We start from the raw sequence: 23,366 nt of genomic DNA, 5'->3' as shown, positions 1-23,366 counted from the left end.
TGTAAACTTCATTTGACCTCTTCATTTATATGCTGGTGCCCAAACCATCAATGGGAGGAACTGCCTTCAAAACAGCTATTTATCCTCAAAATAACATTGCCCTGCATTAAATCTGTATGATTTGCCAGGTTTTACACCATGCGTCCTCATGACTCGCTTTATTTTTGTAGATCCATGTATTTGTACCGACAGGAACCAAGCTTAGTAGCCACTCTGATAGCATTCAAGGTGTGTTGTGTGTCAAACCAGCATTAGCCCTTTTAGTTAATTTAAACTTGTTTTTAAGCATTGGTTCTTATTCATTTAAGGTAACAGCCACGTCCTAGTGCTTGCCAGGAAAGGAATCAGCCAATATTTCAATGAAGTATTTATTTTTTGGCTTAAAGAGTACTAGGGGAATTCGCTGGCGTGTTTCGATAATTTGCGGTAACTTTGTATTTTCTTTTTTAGGAATGACTGGATCCAAGTAGGATTCTGCTATCCAAAAGGAACCACATTTTCCATCCTCTCAGACATCCACAATCGACTCACAAAACAAACGCACAAGACAGGCATCTTCCTCAGGACCTTCCAGATGGACAAGCTCCAGTACAGCTATGCTGGCAAAAGTTACTACTATTGGGACGAGGACTCTGGGTAAGGAAGCCTTCTTTCCACCAGTGAAAACAGCCCGACTTCTGCACTACCTTACTGCTCACTTCTAAAATTGAGGATTTATTGTATAGGCAACACTCAGGCATCAAAAGGGCCACTAGCTTACCCTACTTGCTCTTGGGGTCACTCTGAGAGTTTTCCTGCTGCAGAGTGCCTATTTCCTCGAGCCTCTCAGTGTCATTTCCAAGCACATAGTACCCTACATGGGTTATACTTCACATTTGCACAGAAAGGCCTGCCAAGAGCAGCGGTCCTACCATAACCTATAGAAAATGCCAAAATGTTTCTCTTATTTAATGTGTTCCTGCACTCTTTAAGCTTTTGTTCAAATCACATTCTGTCTTATATTCACATACTAAAGCAAACGTTGAGTGCATCATAAATTGGTTATGGTAGCTCGGTGTGTTGTGTACCCACTGCAGCATTCTTTTTGTAGGTCACTGATGTAAAACTTGAACACAGCACCGACTGTCTTTTACTTTGTAGTAAGTTAGTCCATACATTCAGATAATGATGTATCCGAGGCAGATGTAGTTCAGTTACGTAATAGGTTTATTTAAACCATAAGTAGGATAACAGGAAGTAGAAGTCTGGACAAGCAGCCCCACCAGGAGCAGCCTCCTAGCTGCTCAGCCCATCTCCCAACTGACAACACTCACACCAGGCACCCAAACATTCCACTCATGTCAATCACACTAAACATTCTACCCGGAACACTCACACTGGCTGAGCAGCTAGATGAAGAGGAGTACAGAAACATATATACAAATCTGAGGATACTACATTATCCTCTTCCTCTCGAAATGAAAAACAAAAGAGAAAATAACAATGGAAGAAAAACTATATACAGTAAGAATAAACAATCATAAGAAGAAATCCATAAACCCAGCGATGAGGATAACACCACATCACGAGAGGGCAAACAGACACACAAGAAAATAAAGAAGGAAGAAAGAGACAGTAAACACTAACACTATCCTCCTCCTTTACTACTGAACAAAAATGTGAAGCGTGAAAGAAAATCTCACAACAACAAGTGAGCATGACCTAAGGTGAAGAGAAGGTCCTCACGAAAGAAGACTGTGGCAAAAGGAAAAGAAACCCTAAATGCCACCCCTCATGTGAGGGACTGAGAAAATATGGGGCTTACCCATAACAAAATAATTGAAGGTGTAACAAGGGACAGAAACCCCAGTACACACGCAGAACGAGATGGTGCAGCACAATGTGGCGAACGCACACATAAAGTCAAGGTGAAGCACAAGGTGACTTACACACACAAGACAGCGTAGGAGTACAAGGTGATACGCGGTGCGGCTTACACACACAAGACTAAGTGAGCCGAGATGACTACACACACAAGAGAATGTGATGCACAAGGCGACTTACACAAGACAATGAAAAATGAGGCCAGGGTGGCTTACACATTGGACACAAGAGGAAAATGAAGCGCAGGGCGACTTACACACACAAGTGACGTACAACGAAGTGTCCAACAAATATAGAAAGGGGATTGTCACCCCATAACCCACGAATGAGGGTTAGCAGCAGAAATGCATTGTAAAATGACCTTGAATGGGGCTGACACCCATTCAATGTTGACAAGGGAAAACCCCCTTGACACAAACTGTGAATGAGGGGAAATGGGACTGAGAACCCACTCCCATCCCTAAAACAGGGATACAATATCTGAAACGAGGGGAAATGGGACTGAAACCCACTCCCATCCCTAAAACAGGGATATATCAACTGTAATGAGAACATGCATGAAAAACATCACCATATTACAGTCATGAGGGTAAGTACACCCAGCATTAGAAATAAGTTACTAGGCGTAACATGACATGTCTAATAAATACACAGATTTTCTTGAAAGAGTGACACCACAACCATTTGATATGTACTGTTAGTCAAAAAAACATGCTCGTTATGGAGACAAAGTCAAAGGTGTGCCTGTCAACTGGATGTTTAGACAGGCATACAGCAGTTCTTGGCGACATCCCAGATGAAAGTACTCTGCAACAAAGAACTTGCCAGCATACACTATGCCAGTTGAAGATGTAAAGTTTAATGTGCATTTAGAGAACGCACCACATGGGCTGGTAGAAAAGTCCTATGACCACATTATGCTATGACCAATGAGACTGAAACAGATCCCCAAACCAGAAACAACCAAGAAAACGATTCTGCCCAGGGTGAAGGTTGCGCTAACATGGAAAGCGTTCCTGCGACTCAAATGAAGAGATAAGCGATCTTCAAACCGGGACGCTCTTGTCGAGATTCAGCATTAAAAAAAATATATATATTTGAGGAACAGAATGGTTGGCAGAGAATCCAGGCAAAGCAGCAACACACAGTCCATTGCAGGCTACGTTGAATGCCTGCACCCGGAAATCTCCAATCAAAAGATGGCGGCACGCATAGGAGATGCATGCCGAGTGGCTCACGGCGCGCTCATGTTTCAAAACGTCCTATGGCAGCCTTGTCGACCGTTTACATATAGTTATGGCAGGCCCATAAGAGGGTATCCCTCCACAGACAGCTGTGGTAGGAACATGGTTACCATCCTATATATAAGTGTAGTTTACCCCTATATGGGTAAACACACAAATATAGATATAGTAGATCTATAGTGCAATAACTTCCTCTGCTAGTGCAGAAGGCGCTGCGATTAGTGATCTGCAGAAGTTAGTGTTGACTAAACTGTGCATTGCATCCTCTGTCTTAACAGGTTATTGTTCTTGAAAGTGAAAGCGCAAAATGAGAAAGAGCAATTTACCTTCTGCTCCACAAAAGGTTGCGAGAGAATAAAGATCAAGGCCTTAATTCCAAGAAGCACAGAAATCAGCAACTGTGTAGCGAGAGCCTACCCGAAGTATGCCGAGACGCCCACTGTGGATATTCCCATGCCACAGAAGCTGCATGGGTCCCAGCTGGTAAAGATGCTTGTTTGATTCCTTAAACTTTCATTTTTGATTGGACTTGTGTATGATGTCAGCCATTAGTGCCTTAAGTGAGATTTCAGTGTGATAAGACCTTACCCTTTTTTTTTATTTCTCATGACTGTTTGACATCGATCCTTGCTTAGATAGAATCACCCTAAATCTATTGTATACTGTGTTTGTGGCAGCCAGGCAGATATATTAAATTATTTGGTCAGTCAATCAAATGCATTAAATTGATCCCTCCTGCACTGTTAGAACAATTAACCACAGGAACAATCAATATGTTAAGCTAAACAATCAGTCCACGTACATCAGATGCAGAAGTGCATCGGTGTGGAAGGTTATTGTAAAAATATACATTTGCTACTCACAAAGATAAAACATAAATACGCTAGAATAGAATGAAAGAGAAAGTATCTGTTGACGCCATCATAATAGGACAATGGTCTACATGGTGACAGAAGAGAAAAGAGAGTAATACTACATTCTGTTTTTTTGTAAAACCAGTAATAGAAGAGATAATAGGCAGTGGTAATAATCGCTGGTAGGATCAATTTGCACGGAGACCCAAAATGCTGGTAATACCCAAAGGAAATAAAAAGTTGAGCCCAACCCTTTAGCAAACAAATAGGCAGTTGAAGGGACCATTAGATAAATTATTTAATATCAGGCTTACAGATATCTAAACGTAAAATGGTTCCACCAGCTTCAGCTGCCCTCCTCTGAAACTTAAGCCAATTTTTATTCCAATTTTAGTCTGTCTTGTACACGGATACGAAAAATCATGTGAGATTGTTAGTCTAATTTGCCCCACCGTTTTTCACTAGAAGATATATGTTTTCCGTCCTGTGACTAGTGATAGTACCCAGATCTATCCCTGATTTCTTCACATTTATCTACATTTGTTAGAGAGCCCTCAAGATATTTGGAGTTGTACTTTTGGTTCCTCTCACCTGCCTGAAGACTAATTCTTGATGATAAGTAATCAAGATGCACAGCAGCTGCTTGAATGTATCTTGCGGCTTCCCACACCATTAAGATTCTTAGAAAAATCTCCCATTACCTCTCCCCCCAAGCCCGCAAACTGTGGTTGCTTTAGTTACATCACGGTTGGATTACTGCAATGCGCTTTATGCAGACATCAATAAAGGACTTATCCGACGTCTTCAAACCATCCAGAACACGGCTGCTTCATTTGTCCTGGATGTTCCTAACATCCCCTCAGCCACTCTCGCCAGGAAGAGTCTGCATTGGCTCCCGATGCAGGCCAGGATCTTTTAAAATCCTGTGCCTGGTTTTCAGCGCTCTGTCTGGCGGCTGTGCTGAAGCTATAAGCTCCCTCCTGGTCCCTTACACCCCCATTAGAAATTTACCCTCTGCTGGCAAGAACCTTCTATCCGTCCCTCGGACAAACAGAGCCAGATGGGGTGGAACGGCCTTTTCTTCTGTGGCCCCTAAATTGTGGAACGCCCTCCCCTCCGAGCTAAAAGCACAATCTTCCATGGCGCTTTTTAAGAAATCCCTAAAGACGTGGCTCTTCATCGAGGCCTACCCATAGACATGCTCTCGGACCTAGGATTATGTTTTTCTGATTATGTTTTGGTTAGGCGCCTTGACGCCCGATGGGCTAAATTGCGCGATATAAGTTTATCTCATCATCATCACACCAGGATTGCTCTTGGCTTTGGAAAGTTTGATCTTAGCATGTAATCAGCAAGAATCTCAGGATAGTGAGTGGGATTTTCAGGAGAATGAGAACTGTTTCCTTAGAAAGTGCACAGATTAGCCTGTGAGATAGGACACATTCATGAAGGTCGTAATTTTGGTGGGCAAGGTTTTTTGAGAAAATATTAGAAACATGCTGTTGGGCCCAGCGTTGGATCTACCTTTTATTTTTTTTAATTTAATGAGATTTTATATAGCGCGAACTTGACCCGAAGGTGTCAGAGTGCTTTACATAAGAACCAGTTGCAAAACATAAGGATTTAGGATTACATGTGTTACATAAAAGATACACACAGAAAAAAATTGCAAATGTACAAGATGTAAAGTCACATAAAGAAGAGACTGGTGATTATATTTATCTCTATATACATAGGGAAGGGATATGAATGGATATACTCTAAGAGTCACATAGGAATGGTAGAAAATACAAAGGTCTACAGCATATACTAGTGATTAGAGTTATCTCTATATACATAGGGAAGGGATATGAATGGATATACTCTAAGAGTCACATAGGAATGGTAGAGAGTACAAAGGTCTACTGCATATACTAGTGATTAGAGTTATCTCTGTATACAGAAAAGCAGAGTTCCATTAAGTGGGGTCGGAGGGGGGATGCAGTCACAGCACCAAGGGAAGGACAGAGAAGGGCAGGAAAGTGAGACAAACGATAGAGGGAAGCAGATAGTAATGAGTAAGACAGTGAGGAGTATGTCAGAGGCAACAGGAGAGACAAAAGAAAGGTCGCTGGGACAGAGGGGGAGGTCAGAGATCACTAAAATGGCGGAGGAGAAAGGTAGAAGAAGAAGCGAGTCATAAAAAGAAAATGGCGGGGAGCATAAAGGTCCAAGTCCGAAAGTCCAGGAAGAGGGCTGCCATAGCCAGCACGTCCGGGGGGAGAAAGGCAGTCCGCAGCAAAGTCACAGCCTCATCGTCCATGAGGAGCTGGGGCAGAGGAGTTCAATCTGGAGACCAGGGGTCAGGGAAGAAAGACCACAGGCGCCTAGGCAGCTGATCGCTGAGCGATAGGCAGCAAAGTCTAAAACAAAGATTAAAGGGAAGGAGGAGGGGGCCTCTCACCAGAGCCCAGTTAAACACGCTGTGGGTGGTGGCGTTGTGCGTGGGGGGCTCAGCGGCAGCCAAAAGCAGGCTCTCGGTGTTCCGACAGACCCGCAGCCTGCCCCCGAACTGACCCGATGAGCCCCGGAGCTTCTCCGCAGAAAATGGCGCCCACCCGGGCGCTGAGCTGTTGGTGGTGGAGGAGAGAAGTTGTCTCTTGCATCCACTGCTGTCCCGCTTTGCCCGGTTCGTAGCCGGAGCTGAGAGCCTCCTCTGCCGATGTCTGGGAGAGCTAGGGGTCCTGCATCGGGCCTCCCGACCTGAGCTCCGATGTCTGGAAGGGCTGGGGGTCCTGCATCGAGCCTCCGGCCATGGCAGAAGCGAAGAGGGCATTAATACCGGGAACCGCTGACAAGATCAACCGCCAGCTGCACAAGCCCGGTAGATAATTGCTGGAGGCACTGAGAGAGCTCCTCCTCTGCGGGCGGTCAAAGCGCGGCAGAACTCGGCGGCTGCACAGCTCAGGATGGCGGCGGACGAGGAGCCTGAGAGGCGGAGGCGGTGAGGAGCCGGGCTGCGGGTGGGCTCGGGACATCTCCGCTGCAACCGGAAGTGCCCACAGCAGTGAGGCGGCATCGGTTGCGGCGCTGTGCCTCGGCAGTGCCGTAACCCTGGCTTCTCCCAACTCGGTCTATCTGTTTGTAGCTGTGATCCTAATAGTTAGGTTCCTTGCCTGCACCACTCCCAGGAGTTTGCATGTGGATAAGGAAGATTTTACAAGGGATGGGCTCAGAGATAGATTTAGGAAGCATTCTTGGCCATGCAATCCCAAGGTGTTTCTATTTCCAACATGAAAATGTCTGTAGTTCATGGCAGTATTGGGCTTAGCTGGTTTAATACATCAATTGTTTGGTTGCATTGAGTTTCACCAGCCTTGTTGTTGAATCACTGTTATCGGTATTGCATGTCGAAGTCTTACCTTTTAGAGCTAGTGAGCAGTGCTGTACCATTTGTTTGACTCTTTGATGCCGTGGTTACATAATAGTGCGTTGAGAAGGAATTGGTTGTATCACACTTTAGCCATTCAATGTCTCCGTCTGAGTAAATTGTTTCCAACAAAACTACAGTTTTATTTTTATAACTTCAATTTGTTTGAAACTTTAAATGTACGTGCCATTCAACGGAACATCTTTTTTTTGCATGATTTTACAAAATTAATTTTAATGCTGCTAGTATTTACAAACTATGCCTTTCAATGTAACTAATTCTTCTTTTGATATTAAACATTCCAGAAAAGGCATTCTTCGGCATCACTTTTGTGCTGAGCAATTGTCATTATTTTACTCTTTTGCATATTCTGTAATTTTATTAACTCTAGTTCCACATTTTCGAGAAATGGGGGCGCTGCAAGTTCAAGGAAAGGGAAGCACGAATGCACAGTTAATGTGCATGTAAAAATGTGGATTTGAGTGATTGCTACTGATGTATTTGAACACTGCGCTTTTACTAAGTCACGTCTATTTAGTTTTGAAGGAAATGTACATGTACAGTTCAAGTATTGTTAGACTGAGTGCTGAAGTAGCAAAATTGTGGTCACTATGATGAGGGAAGGATGTGACTAAGAGACTCATTACATGAGCAGCCCTATTAGGCGTGGTAAAGTTGAACTCTGAAAATACTGACACTGTGAAGTCCTGTATTTATTGAGTGAAGTATGTAACCTTCATCCTCAGCGAGGGATAACTTGGTAATATTGCTCATTTTCACTTGTTCCATTGTGGGAAAACTTGGAATGATATGGTTTACTATGTGTGAATCTTACAAATGTGTACCTACATTGAGGCAGAAAAAGACGCACATGTGGAAATGACTTGACTACTCGCATTCCTGATTCCGACACAAACTCCAGTTTGCGGTGGTCTCGGGAGACCGCAGCAGACAGAATGAGGCCCTAAGTAGCCTTGACAGCTGCTTCTGAGAAACCTAGCTGGTTAGTAGTGATTGGGGCTGTGCTTAATTTGATCAAGTTGGTTTCGGTGCTGAGCACCGGCACTTAAACATCAACACCAGCACTTTTCTTGAGCACCACTTAACAACACATCCATTTATGGTAGGCACAAGGAGATTAAGTGATTGATTAAGTGATTTTCCCAGAATCACAGGATGTTGAGCCGACGCCTGGACTCAAACCTGATTCCCCAGCTCCGAAGTCGGCAGCTCTGGTGATTATGACATATCCACTCTCCCCACTTTCATGGTTAGTAGTTGATTGTGTTGTAGGTGGTGCTAACGGGAGAAATGGGCTGGTGCAAGCTGCCTCCCGATGAGAGCCTAGGCACTTATTTCTTTTACAAATTAACCACTGGATAGGGGTGAATGTGAGCTGTTACAATAGTGTATTGAGTTACTTAGCTGAAGAGCATTGCGCACACCTTAACTATGTTTCTGTATCAGCATTCTAAAGGAATGTCTCATCTCTACCACTGCAGATCCTGCATGTGCAGTTTCACACTGCCATGTCGACCTGGTAAGTAAACCCTCTTCCCATGCCTAAACCATCCCTTTTTATACACATAAGTCACCCCTAAAGTAGGCCCTGTATAACCCATGGGGCAGGGTGCAATGTATTTAAAAGGCAGGACATGTACTTTAAAATTTTACTTGTTGTGGGAGGGAAAAACATATATTAAGTGTCATTCCCAATTGTGAAGAGATAGACTTTTCAAGTTTAGTGTCATTGAACTCACAATTCAAAATCACAATTTATGGTGAAGTTGAATTTTAAATTCCAGTTGAGCAAATGCCACTTTTAGAAAGTTGGCATTTACTTACTTTGGCCATGTGGTGGCTTCTGCCCGTCTCGGGAATACACATCTGGGGTGGTTGACAGCTGACTTTCTGCATTACCTTTAGCTAGTCACACATAAAGGAAGGGCAGGTATGCCTGAGTGGTCATGTGCAGGCAGGTGGGCCATCAGGAGCAGGATGGGGGGAGCTGGCTGACACTTATGGTTGTATGATTGAACAACTACTGTCTAAACCACGAATTCCTTAAGCATGAATGCTAAACAACGAGCAATGCCAAACAACGACATTGATAACAACGAGTTCCTAAACCACGAAAATGATTAGTTTATACAAACTAGATTCTAGTGACATACATTTCTATGTGGTTTAGTTCTGTGCACGTTTTATGAACCCATTTGTGGATATCTATTCACATGCTCGCTTTAATATTGTCCTGCATTTTAATACTCCCAACATCAATGTTGTTAAAATGGTTTTATTCCATGCTATCATAATGAATTTTTTAAGTTTTGTATTGTAACTCACTTGCGCCATCTAGTCGTATGTTGACTGTTCTTGAGCTACATTTCATCTAACAGAAAAAAAAGATTTATCCACATTTTACTGAAATTTGAGATCGTAGATAAGAACCGAGAACCTTGTTATTTATATAGTAAGAGTGTGTGTCTGTCAATTAAAAATTGAGGACCAAACACTTAAGAGTAATAGGTTAAAAAAAGACAGTGACTGACTAAAATATCTATGACTTTCCTATTAATCAAAACTTCCAAATTGAACAAACTTGCTTTGGGTTATTAACTGCTTTATTCTGCATGACATGTAATGGCTTTTCTACACAAAATAATTATTTGATTTTCGCAATAATGTAGAACAAAAGTTCTTTTTCATAACGATAACTTTTTTCTGTGCGTTCTGATTATGCCTGGGCGAAGCACTACGCTACGCTCGCGGAGTTTGCGAAGGTTGCGCAACTTCGCACTACGCGAGCTGCACGTAGCACAGTGCGAACACGCGTAGTGCAGTGTAGCGTAGTGCATCGATCATTTTTTGCTTGTTCGCGGTCCTGAACGTCATGTTCGCGACCGCGAGCAAGCAAAATTACATCCCGGCGAGATTCTCAACGCGGGGAGGTAAGGTTTCTCATTGTGAGTTGTTGCGCATGCTCGCGACCGCTCTCAATGAGAAACTACCAGTTCGCGTTGAGAAAGCTGCAGCTCGAGTAATAATCTACTCGAGCAGCAGAAAACTACAGCTCGCACTGTGCAAGATGCCGTTTTCAATGATTGCACAGTGCCGGATGCTTGTCCGCACTGTGCAATCATTGAAAACACATCTTGCACAGTGCGAACATGCTACTACGCAGCTCGCGTAGTGCTACGTGAAGTTCGCGTAGTGCGAAGTGCACTTCGCGTAGCTTCACGTAGCGCTACTTCGCGAACTACGCCCACCGTTCTGATTCCATACTTTTCCGTGTAGTATGTCTTGTTTTACTCTGCATTAAATTGTGCAGGGGTGTTTTTCCCCCACGTTTTTACTCTATTATGCATGGCAGATAATTAAGTGGGGCTGGTTGGTGAAAGCAAATTCCAAGGGTTGATGAGGGGTGGGGGGCTGCCATCAGTGATGTGCCATGCATTGTGCTAGGTACGCAATGTCAGGCCTTGGCAGTCCTCTGCACTGCCAAAAGAATGATTCCAAGGGTCGATGAGGGGTGGGGGGTGAAGAGGAGTGAGGTACCATGCCTTATGCAGTCCTCGGTGTTTGGGCTTCGTTGTTCAAGAAAAGTCGTGGTTGAGGAAAGTCGTTGTTCTGGCTTCGTTGTTCAGGTAAGTAGTGGTTAAAACGTTGTTGTTAAGTATGTTTCCCGACACTTATACCTAAAAGGGCTGTGTCCTATCCCCATACAAAGGATTGATTACCCCACTGTAGAGTGTCTGGAGCCACGGCAGGATGGGATGACCTCTGAGCACTTCAAACATTTCTTTGAAGTCTCCTCCACTTCAAAGGAACCAATGGGTATAACTGCTGGACCTCTGGCACTACCAAATCGGTACACATTTGGACCTGTGACTACTCTGCCAGGATAAAGAGCTGCTGTAAGAACTGACATTCTGCTGGGCAGCTGCTTTGCTGAACTCTGCTTCGCTGTGCTGTTGTCTTGCTAAGCTGCCCTGCTGCCTGCTGTTCTCTTGCCTGGGTGAGAAGCACTGGACCTACATCACGTAAACCCAGAAGGGCTCCAAGGACTTTCTGGTTTGCCTCCTGTTCCCAAGTCTCAAGGATATCAAAGACTTGAACCAACTGCATTTGCACCTGGACTCTGCAAGCTGTGAGACTGCCCTGCCAAGTGGTGCCACCCCAGGGGTAAGGGTATTCCCACCCCAGTCCTGGTCCCTTGGAAGTGAGGCATAAGATGCTTCTTCATCCAGACGCACACATCCCCATCGGAACTTGTGCATCGTCGCCATTGCGTGAATTGAAACCAGCGCATCCTCGTTGTAGTGAGTGCGGACCCGACGGATCCTCATCAGAACCAGCGCATCACCTTTGGCATCAATGCATCACCTACTGTGGGAGAAGCAGCTGCGCATTACATCTGGAACCAGCACGCACCCTCGGAACCAATGCATCATTGTAGTTGCGTGGAGAAAATCGATGCATCTTGTCCTCTGCGTGAATCGACAGTGATGCATCTGCCAAGTGGTGCCACCCCAGGGGTAAGGGTATTCCCACCCCAGTCCTGGTCCCTTGGAAGTGAGTCATAAGATGCTTCTTCATCCAGATGCACACATCCCCATCGGAACTTGTGCATCGTCGCCATTGCGTGAATTGGAACCAGCGCATCCTCGTTGTAGTGAGTGCGGACCCGACGGATCCTCATCAGAACCAGCGCATCACCTTTGGCATCAATGCATCACCTACTGTGGGAGAAGCAGCTGCGCATTACATCTGGAACCAGCACGCGCACTCGGAACCAATGCATCATTGTAGTTGCATGGAGAAAATCGATGCATCTTGTCCTCTGCGTGAATCGACAGTGATGCATCACCTTGTCTGCATTGCGCATCCTTGTTGACAATGACAAATCACAGATCAAGGTACTTTGGTTCTGCAGGCCCAAGTAGGTCCCTGTATCCGGCCTGCACCCCATCGAAGTCAGCATGTACTTTTGACTTTACCCTGGTCTAGCGCGACCAGATACCTCTTTTAACTGCTTATTGCTTCTAAGCGCTATTTTGATACTTATTCTTTAAAAATTCATATCTCGACTTCTGCGCACAAGGATGCTAGTGTGTAAATGCAAAAAAAAATAATAGTGTCACTTTCCTCAAATACATGCCGTTTTGTATAGCATGAAATTGGCCCAGAGGTATTGGAGTGCTTTACATGAGCACCAGATAGCATTACTGTCAGTTTCATTTTTTTGTGCTCGTGATTTGCCCAAAATCACAGGATGTTGAGCTGATGCTGGGACTCAAACCTAGTTTCCCAGTTTCGAAGTCGGCTAAGGCCACAATCTCTCCCTGTTGACTGCAATATTTGCTTTATGGCAGGTGAAGAATAACAGCAGAGACTAATTTATCTCTGCCTGTTCCATGCAGAGGAGGGAGGCAAAAAAAAAACGAAGAGCCCCCTTGCTGGCCCTCGCCAATCTCCCACCACCTGCTCTAGTACTCTCCCCTGCCCCAATCCCATCTGAGGCAAGTGCTAATGGCTTCCCATCAGCAGCTACTTGAGCCGCTGGTCACACCTGGAGGGTTTCAGAGGTAAGACACACCTCATGTGTGACAGCCGGAGCAGCCCATTGTCATTCTGCTTCTGACAATGCGGCAGCTTGACCTTAATGTGCATCAGGTCAGGCTCATTATATGTATGCACAGGCTTTATTACAGCCTTTGACATTGTCCCCTTGCAGTGGAGACTGAGACGGCCACCAAAAAAAAACGGTCAATCAACGGGACTCAACCACAGGCCCATTGGCCAATTGCCCAATTTGCCAATCCGAGGCTGCATATGAACAAAGTCACCACAGAATCAACATGCAGAATGCAGCATCATGCGTCACCTACTCCGCGTGTTAACAAATGGGAATTAGGGCGCACTCACTCTTGCCTGTTGTCTGTAATAATTTTCTGGTTTTGCCCCATATAGTGATAAAATGTTGAACCCAGTGGTTTCCATTTACTGTACTATGTGCTAATGTCATCTTTACTCTTTTACTTTGGAATGTTTCTCTACTAAAATGTTCCACTTCTGAGGTAACTTTTCTAATTTCTTAAAATATGCATATTTGTTTTCCAGAAATCCACAGATCACTTCCTGGAGCTGAAACTTGAAACATATAATACCAGATTTTTCCATCTCAAGGACGATTTTGCCTATATTGAGGTAAGGTTGGCCAGTATTTGGATTTTATCATGTCATATATTCTAAGGGGAGAGAAGGTGGGAGGTAGATAGGAAGTGTGTGTGTGAGAGAGAGAAGGAGCTAGAGAGAGAGGGAAAGAGAGTGGACGCTCCTTGCAGCCCCAGACACATCCACGTCACAGTCAGTTCAGGGCTGGTGATAATCAAAAGTGAAAATAATAAAGTGTGCTTCTAAAATACTCACAAGAACTCCGATTAGATTAAACCAATCCTTCTTCAGGAAGATTACCACTCCAGTGCTTAATTTGAAAAAGAACAAGTTCCTGGGCCACATTTTTGTTAGAAGTCTGCGGGCGCGACTGCCTGAATACCAAGGTTTCATATTCTTAATTTCACATTGGAGAAGTGTGGCTCAATGATTAGAGCGGCAGAACCTGATGCAGAGGTTTAGCCCGGGACCAGGGTTCAATACCCCGCCTCGGCAGGTCTTGGGCTCAAAATTCCACGGGCCTGATAATTCTCGCCTCGGTGCCTATTCCAATCATGGAGTCCCACTCTGCAACTCTGGGCAATAGCTTGCTTAATCTCCACAACGGCCCCCACAACGCTAAGGATGCCTGGCCTCCACCTTGAGGGTGCCCAGGAGTGGACGTCTCACAGGGAAAGCCAGGATGGGTTCCACAGCGGTATTCGTACAAGCGCCTTGAGACCCTTGCGGGTGAGTAGTGCGCTATACAAGTATCAATTTAGAATTACAATTACCTCATGCCTCTTTCATCCCCCAATGTACTCCCACAGCTAATTTAGCTCATTTTTGTTGTAGTAGGTTTTATTGGCTTTTGAATGATAACGCTTAAACAGCACTGGTAATGTTCTTAGACGACAGGGTAGATAAATCAGACACCATTCCTCCAACCCCTCCTACCTAGTAAGTTATAATAGTAATTGACTTCGATGTAAGAGTTCCACAGTGTCCCAGACTAGGGTGCAGTACCCAGCTGGGAACATCGGGGCTCTAGGTGGTGCACATTACTCCTCATTGTCAGTTTGCCTAAGGCTCTGCACCCCTACCCTTATCCTATTGTATTTATGTGGGCATCCCGTGCCTTGGTATACCATATTCTCACTTATTCTGCTCGTTTCCATGCCCATCTGAGTCTCAGAGGCGTGGGCTGAGGTTGCGTCCCCATTTTTGAGCAATTTCCCTTTTTGCCATTACATATCCCGGGTTGAACAGTTTCTTGTTATCATTTGTAGTGTCCTAGCCTACTCAGACAACCACCAATGCGAGGGGGCCTCCAGGTCAATTGTGACCCCAGTGGCCTCCATGAGGGTGCATGTTTCCTCGTTCCATGAACGTGGCAAGTTTAAGGCACTGTGGCATTGTATCCCACAATGTATGCAAGAAAGTGCATCGCTGTCCACAGCACGTAAGTCTTAACTCATCTTGGGAACTACCAATTTTGTATAGGCATGTATGGGTTAATAAATCCTATGCAGGATTTTATACTGAATAAGTCAATGGCTTGCCTTTATGGCCACCGCCCTCAAGTCTACATCAGTCAGCTCTTCTCTGTCACCCTACCAATGGGCATGAAGTCGGGACAGTTCACCCTGTAGTGTTCCTCACCAAGTTAGCTTATGTGAGGAAGGTAGCCCTTAATGTCATATGGCTTTCTAAGACTTGGGATTCCATGGGGAATTCTTCTTTGTTTCTCCCCCTGTTTAAATTCGCAATTGTAAAGAATGTCATAGTTGCAGATACTTAAAAATCAGTGTTGTGCGTGTTGCACATTCTGCCCATAAGTGTTCAAATGCCACCATTCCATTTTCATCCCATACATCATCTAATTGAACGGGCCAATTATATCACAATGTCTGAAGCCCAGTAGTTACATCAACTTGCACAGCCTCATCTTTAGCCATAGGGGTGTTTGGGGAGTGAGCCTCTTTCTCCAACCGATTTCTCTATTCCGTTTATGCCATAGAGAGACCACCGTTGTGGTGGCTGGAATCCACCAGCAGTTTCCCTCCATATAATTGTAAGTACCCCTTTCGCCTAATTTTCTCTCGGTCCATCCGGAATACCGGATCTCCTATTGAGGCATATGCCCACTTATTCGCTATCTGGATCGGTGCTGCCTCATAATACCTATGAATATCAGGTAGCGCTATACCATCTTCACATATGGATCTCTGGCGATTCACGGTGGATCATTGTTGCATAATAGGGATCGTAGTAGTCTATTCACCACCTGGAAGAATGCATCTGCAACTGCAGAGGAGCTGTTTTGCAGGATGTAGGTAAATCTAGAGAGAGCAATCATTTTAAAGACTGCTCCTCTGCCAAGAAGGGATAACGGCAAAAGCCTCCATTGTTGTATATCCTTTTCCTGCCCTCAAAGGAGTGGGATCAGGCTGGCCTCATAATGCCTTTGCTCCTTTTTTGACACCCACAGACCCAAGTATTTAATGTGGTGCATAGCCACCTGGAGGGACAACTGTAGGGCTCCCTCCCATCTCCAGGTCCCTATCAGGAAGATTAGTGAATTAATCCCTAGGCCCGAAAAGTGCTCATATATCCGAAAGATGTCTCTAAGTCTATCTAAGGACGAGTCTGGTTCTGAAATATAGAGCAGGATATCAACAGCCTATAAAAATAACCGATACTCCCAGGAGTTATTCCATTTCCAGGCCCGTACCTGGGAATATACCCAGATCCATTGAGCTGGGCCTCTATCACCAAAGCAAAGATCATCTGCGACAGTGTGCTTCTCTGCTGTTTACCTCTCCGTATGGGGAACTTCTTGGATATGGTTCCATTTAGCCAGAGCCTGGCTCTGGGTTGAGTGTAAAGCCGTCAGATCCATTTCAGGAATTTAGGTCCCAATCTCATTTTGCTAATTATGGCAAAGAGGAAGGACCATTCAATTGAGTCGAAGGCTTTGTTTGCATTGAGCAATGTGATGTGTAAGGGTATTCCCACTGTATCGATAGTCATAATATTGTTATATAGATGATGTAGATTCAACTTAGTAGAGCAGCAGGGTATTAATCCATTCTGGTCTAGATGTGCCAGATCAGAGATTAACACTTTATAGTCTATTAGCTAGCACCTTCGCTGACACTTTAGTGTCTGCATTAATGGGGGAGATTGGAAGGGGGTTTTCCAGGTTTAGGGATAAGTGTGATTGTTGTCATACCGAGATCTCAGGAGAGCTCAGCCATATGGTATGCCTCAGTGTACATATCGAACAGCTGGCTTACTACCTTATTTGTAATTCTCTTAAAGAATTTCATTAGTAGTCCATTTTTGCCCTGTGTTTTCCCTGACTGAAGCTGCATGAGTGCAAGGCTTATTACTTCTGTTGTTAGGGGGCCCTCCAGCTCCAGAGCTTGAGCCCTGCCCAGTCATCTGCAAGGGCAGTTTTGGTTAAAGGTCAATAGGTCTGGCTCGGGTGTGTCCCTTTGGGGCACATAAAAAAGTCCCACATATAGTCCACCATTACTGTTGCTAGCCATCCGGTCCTACAACTTCCCCAATATGGTGCGTGTCCCTGTCTTTGTTACTAAGCAAGGCCAGGAGTTTCCCAGCTTTGTCCCCCACCTCATACAGCTGTTTCTGTTTGATCATGTGTGCTAGTCTAACTTCATCCGTAACTAGTATTCTATATTCTTCAGACTTGAGATGAATGTGCTGCTGTACAGCGTCTGAAGGCTTATGTGTATAGACTGTCTCAAGTTCGAGGATTTTCTCTTCGAGCACCCTACAATTTTGAGTTCTCTCTCTCTTTTCCCCTATTTCGCCCACTACAATCACCTCCCCTATAGTGGGCTTATAATTCTCCCATGCAGGTACTACGTCAGTGGCCTCGGCAGAAGTATAGGCTCGTCACGCTGTCGGGACCCTTCAGACTTTTTCCTTTGTGAGTCACAATGTAGCCCTTCTCCAGTCTGCTCTCCCCATAAAGTCTGTTAGGCAAGAATAATACACAGTGGCGAGTGGTCAGAGACACCTCTCGCTTAGAAGTCTGCCTCAGTGACTCTGTGTAGTGTTGCTATTTGTGTAAAGAAGGAATCTATCTCAGAGTGGGAGTTGTGTGCTCCAGAGTAAAAAAGAGTAGCTTTTATGTGTCTTATGCAGCGATCTCCATACTTCTCCCAAACCCATGGCCCTCACAAAGGTTCCGAGTTTCACCAGCCCGGGGGGTACCTGGTTGGGGGCTTGTCATTCTATCCATGTGCGGGTCCATTATCATGTTATAATCCCCTCCCACTATTATTGTCGCTGGTGGGAGATCTAGCAGCAATTTGCTCAATTGTGCCAGCATCTGAGTCTGTAATCCGGGTTGCATATATACACTTACTAAAGCAATTGATTCCCCCTCCCATTTGCCCAGGAGCGCCATGCAGCATTCCTTGTTATTGGATAAGGTTTGAGTCACTTGAAAGACGACTGTATTTTTTATCAGGATTGCGACTCCCATGGATCCAGAGGTATACCCCGAGTGACTGACCACCGCATATCTACCCCCTCCTCGGGAAGCCACTATTAGACTCTCTCAGACGTGTTTTCTGCAGAAATATCACATCTGCTGCATAGCGTATGAGTGTTTTGTTCACCAGTCCTGCTTAACTTGGCTACCTAGTCCGTTAACATTCCATGCCAGTATTTTGAGTGGGTGTACCTTACGGCTGCTGTGTACATCGTCACCCACTATAGTGATCCATCTGTGTTGAATGGTGCAGCCACTCCTCGTAGTCTGTGCAGTCAGATAACATTTTAAGAAAATAAACATCCTCCCTATTACCCCCCATCCTACCTAACCATGCCACGATCTTTAAACTGGCTGCTACCCCAAAGCATGGTATGTCCGTCGTCCAATAAGAACACATTCCTGGATTACCATTGCAAGTGTAGCTAACAGTTATATATGTCCATCCGGTAAGGTAGGGAACCATGGTGCAGTGCATGAGCAGGAGTACAGGCAACGCAGGCCTGTGAGTACACATCGAGATCTGTCTGGGAAGGTAGTCCATCTCTGCCTCTCAGACAATCTTTTCAGAATTCATCATGGTGGATAACCTTTGGCGCGGTGCAATCTCGTCTCTGCTATCAACATTGGAGCCTTCCTCATTTGAGCTATCAGTCTCTTTCAGTAGAGTTTCCCTTGTATTGGAGGAGTCCCAGGAACATGTCAGCCACGAGTTTAGCTCTTTCTGATGTCGCCTGATCCTTGTTGGCGCTGTATGCGGGCACCGTCGGGCTTTGCAGCACTTCCAGATGTGGCCTCAAATACTCGCGCCTCTCCAACCATCCCCAGACAACCTTTGCGTCAGCGAAGAAGTGCGCATCTCCCCCCTCCATTATGCAGAGATTTGCTGGGAAGAAAAGGTTTTGGTTTGTAGGTGCGGCTTAGCTCCTCAGAAGGCTTCTCTTTGGCATTGTATGAGTGTAGTACAATCTGGACATATGGTGGCAGTCAAATCTTCTACTGTCCATGGTTCTCGCAAGTGCGCCCCTGCATTATGGCATCCCGATCTCTAAAATTTAGCACCCTAACCACCATGGCTAGTGGCGGCAGGCCCAGGATTGGTGCTCTTCCCGGGCCCTCCCTGTGGGCACGTTCAACTGTGACCCATTTAGAAGTTTTGGCTTCTAGGACTAATAACAAGAGCCATTCCTCCAGAAAGAGTTCTGCGCTGCAACCTTCGACCATCTTCAGGAGTCCCCAGATGTTGTTGCAGTGGGACTGGCCTTCAGCATCTTCCAACTTTTCTGCCAGTTTAAGGAGTTCTTTCTCCAGTGCTTTGATACAGGTAATGGTCTCTGTTACAGTAGGTCTAATCTGCACCAGTGTGGATTACACATTTGTCACACTATCCACCAGGTTTTGTGTGGTCTGCCCTGAGTAGGTTTACTTCCTGTGCCATTGTATCAATTTTAAGTTCTAGGGCCATTTTGGAGTCTTTTATTGCTGCCAGGAAAATTGCTGTGTGTGTCTCTAGGTTCCAGTCCACGACTAGGGCGGTTGGGCCTTCCCCCCCTCTTCTGGTTGATGACAGTTTTTTTCTAGGAGGGGCCTGACCGGTTTAGACTGGACCATAATGACTACTCTATGGCCTACCTCAAATGGTTCCCCTGTATGTTCCAGCCCAAGAAGGGAACAGTACTTGTCTCCATAGGGAGGGGGATCGGATATACCCACCCAGGGCCACTAGAGATGGGTTTCACCAGTCTTTGAGCTGGGAGACCACCGCATCTGGCTGTTCAAAACTCTTGCAGCACTGTTACCCGGGTACAAGCACCCTCCGTGACCCCTCCTTTTCCCTTAGTAAGGCCCACCTCCTCACAGTTCGGTGTGCAGCCGGTCGTCTCATCTATCTTTCCTGGCAGCCCCCGTAGCACGGTGGACCCCATCCCACACCATCTGAGTGGTGGGTGTTCGAGGATTCATGGGGAGTCAGGATAATAAGCTCATGGGGCTGTGTTGCCGGAGTTCAGCAATCTGGATGCCGTGTCCATGCAGTACTGAGCCACACCCTGATTTATCTCATTCTTGTAGGCTTTTTTTCACCCCTGCTCCCTCCTTTTGCCAATGTATTTGCTGCTGCCTTTCTCTTGCGTTTTCTAGTTCAAAGTCCAATGAGTACCGGTCCCAAAAAATGCGTGCCACGGGGATCCACCAGTACCTGGCTCAAATTACGTTCTGGCTCTGGACAGTTCTGTAGCAGCTTATATTTCCAAAATAAAGAGACATTCTCAAAGTCTAAGGTCCTCCATGCAATTGAGGCACTTCAGGAGACCAGAATTCTCCCTCCTGGAGGATTCTGGAAACTGGAGGATTCTGGAAGTAAAAATCTGGAATGGTATGAGGAGAAGATAGCCCAAGTAGTACAGTGTCTCCGGGTAGAACTAAAAAAAGATAAAAGAAAGGGTACAATAATCCCAGTCAGCCGACTTAAATGGTTCGCCGTCGACTGCCAAACTAAAAAAGGGAGATAAGGACAGTATCAAGAAGCCTAAGGAAAAAGTTCAACCAAGAGAGGCAAAATTATCTTATTAAGCTGAAAAAGGAGTTTAAAAAGATGGTTACTGATGCAAAAAGGTCGTATAAAGAGAAATGCTTGGTTAGTCTGCTAGAATCAATTGAAGCAAGAAACCTAAGACAATTTTGGAAGCTGGTAAAAGCAGCATCCGTTCCCATGACAGGAGAAATGAAATGTGTCATTAGCGAGGCAGCCTGGGAGAAGTACTTAAAGGAACTGTATGGACCTCGAGAACACCCAGGAGTCATAGAGCCCCAGCATTGGCAGGAAATAACAGAAGAATTCAAATCAGACTTCACCGAACAGAAGGTAGAAAGTATACTAAGGAACCTGAAAGTAACCCGAGCCACAGGGCCAGACAATCTCCCAGCAATAATATTAAAATCACAGATAAAGTGGTGGGCAAGATTCCTTTCACAATTGTTCCAAAGAATATTAGCAGAAGGGATAATGCCAATGAATTGGAAGGGCGCTGTAATCAGGCCAATCCATAAAAAAGGTTGCATGGACGCGCCGCAAAACTATAGATCAGGGGTCTCCAAACCGGTCCTGGACGGCCGGATCCATGCCAGATTTTTTGGATATCCCTATTGAGGTACATGTAGTTATTTTAAAAATCTGGCATGGATCCGGCCCTCCAGGACCGGTTTGGGGACCCCTGCTATAGATTGATCAATCTTCTAGATATAGGAGAAAAGGTGTTCTCAAAAATAATGTTAAATAGGCTAAATGTTTGGGTTGATGAGTTCTCAATCGTACCTACTGAACAGGGAGGCTTCAGAGAAGGGCATTCCACGATAGACCATTGCTTTGCACTATGGGCAATGGGGCGAAAGTCGACGGAACAAAATGGTAAGCTTTGCTGTTGTTTCGTGGACTTTCGGGCAGCATTTGATTCTGTAGATTGGAACTGTCTTTGAGAAACTCTTATAAATAAAAACTTACCAAAAGACCTCCTGGCTATAATAAAAGAACTATACCGATAATTGGGCATAAGTAATTAAGGATACAGAGGGGCCATTGATGTCAAAAATACCCATTGAAAATGGCCTGAGACAGGGCTGCATCCTGGCCCCGCAGCTATTCTTTATATTTCTATCTGATTTGCCTGCCTGTCTTGAAGTTGAGGGTTGTGCTAGCCCAAGAATGGACAGTAAAAAGGTGCCCTGTCTTCTATACGCGGACGAACTGGTAATACTAGACCAGACTGAATTGGGCCTCCAAAGAAAGTTGAAATTTTTTAATGACTAAATTTTTGACAGTAAACTTGGACAAGACAAAAATGTTATGCTTCGGGACAAAGGTAATTAAGTTTAATTGGTTTTTAGGTGATCTCAAACTAGAATCTGTTAACGAATATTGCTACCTAGGGATGTGCTTTGATAAGTCCCTAAAGTGGCAAACACATCTGGAAGCTCAGAAAGCGAAAGCACATACATCAATTTCTGGATTAAAATTTTTTAACCGTGATTACGGGGATATGTCTCACCGACCGTTACTAAAGGCATTCCATGCAAATATACCTCCACAAGTACTCTACGGCGCAGAAATCCTTTATTTGAGCGGTAAAGGAGCCTGGGACCTAGAGGAAGGAAAATGCCTTAAAACCTTTTGTCCCTGCCCCCATCATCAATGGTTCAAACAATAAGAACTAAATTGGGTATAACAGCTTGGGGGTGTCCAATCACAAATAGCAGTGATTCGATTCTGGAAACGTCTGGAAAATGAAAATGGCCAGAAAGTAGCACATTGGTGTAGAAAAGAGATTCAATCTAGTAATCTAAAATGGGCAAAAACGTGTAGGAAAAAAATGGTGCAGACCTGCGTTTGTATAAAGGTGGTTATGTGCCGAGAATCCCTACGAGTAGAATGTACTAAAAGTGATTTGAAGTTTAACGGGCAAGAAGTGTCTAGAACAACTGACATGGAATACCTGACTAAGAGAAAATCTGTAGAGTATATGATGAGCGCTTGGCCTAAGGAAAACTGGTTCCCTTATCTAGATATCTTACCAAACCATTGGTATAGACAGGAGATATTAAGAATGGGAATTGGGATTAACCCGTGGTTGGTAAACAAAGATTTAAAATAAAAAATGTTGGACAACAAAGGGTGTTGCAAGTGTAGGTTGGGCACCAAAGGTGACTTAGTGCACATCCTGTTAGATTATATAACTATTCTAGAACTGCGTAAACTATGCCTGCATCCAATATTTTTAAAATATGACATAAGAACGCAGACACAGGCGTCAACCATTCTTACGGAAATGCCTTTTATAGAAATTGCAATCGCTCTCGGGAACTATTTAAAGGGTGTACAAAGATTCTTAACAATATATGAGTAACAATTTTAGAATTTTAAAATTTTAGAATTTTCCCAAATAAATTAATTTTATAGCTAGTCTAAAGAGAAAAGGTTGATTTTAAGCGATAATACCAATTTTAAAGGGTAGGGCCACCCAAAGAAAGTGATGCTTTTATTGGTACCTTCTCCTAAGAGACGTATTTATCTGTGTGAACGTTTTATAAATATGTTGTAGAATTTTTTAACTTGTAATTATTTTTTTGTATTGTAGAATATTTTAAACCTGTAATTACTTCTTTGCACTTGTTTAAAGACTATGATCTAAATAAACATAACTCTGACTGACTCACTGGACATCCAAAGGTGAGTGCTGGGAATCTTCTTAGTGATTTGGACTTCCAGGTCTTAGACATTGACATGCGTTACACAAACAGGTATAACGATGCTTCCTTTG

At 44.6% G+C, this 23,366-nt stretch overlaps 1 protein-coding gene across 1 annotated transcript in view; it reads left to right on the top strand.

The window, feature by feature from the left end:
- The window catches only part of CEMIP (cell migration inducing hyaluronidase 1), an 857,787-nt gene that overhangs the window by 766,159 nt on the left and 68,262 nt on the right, over positions 1-23,366 (top strand). The window contains exons 24-26 of the mRNA XM_086957874.1: positions 451-636; positions 3,386-3,590; positions 13,494-13,580. Coding sequence (XP_086814000.1) covers positions 451-636; positions 3,386-3,590; positions 13,494-13,580 — 478 coding nt within the window. The remainder of the gene's footprint in view (positions 1-450; positions 637-3,385; positions 3,591-13,493; positions 13,581-23,366) is intronic.

This window comes from Lissotriton vulgaris, chromosome 2_1 (assembly GCF_964263255.1).
Source record: "Lissotriton vulgaris chromosome 2_1, aLisVul1.2, whole genome shotgun sequence".
NCBI classification, from domain to species: Eukaryota; Metazoa; Chordata; class Amphibia; order Caudata; family Salamandridae; genus Lissotriton; species Lissotriton vulgaris.
This window is presented reverse-complemented; position numbering and strand designations above follow the sequence as displayed.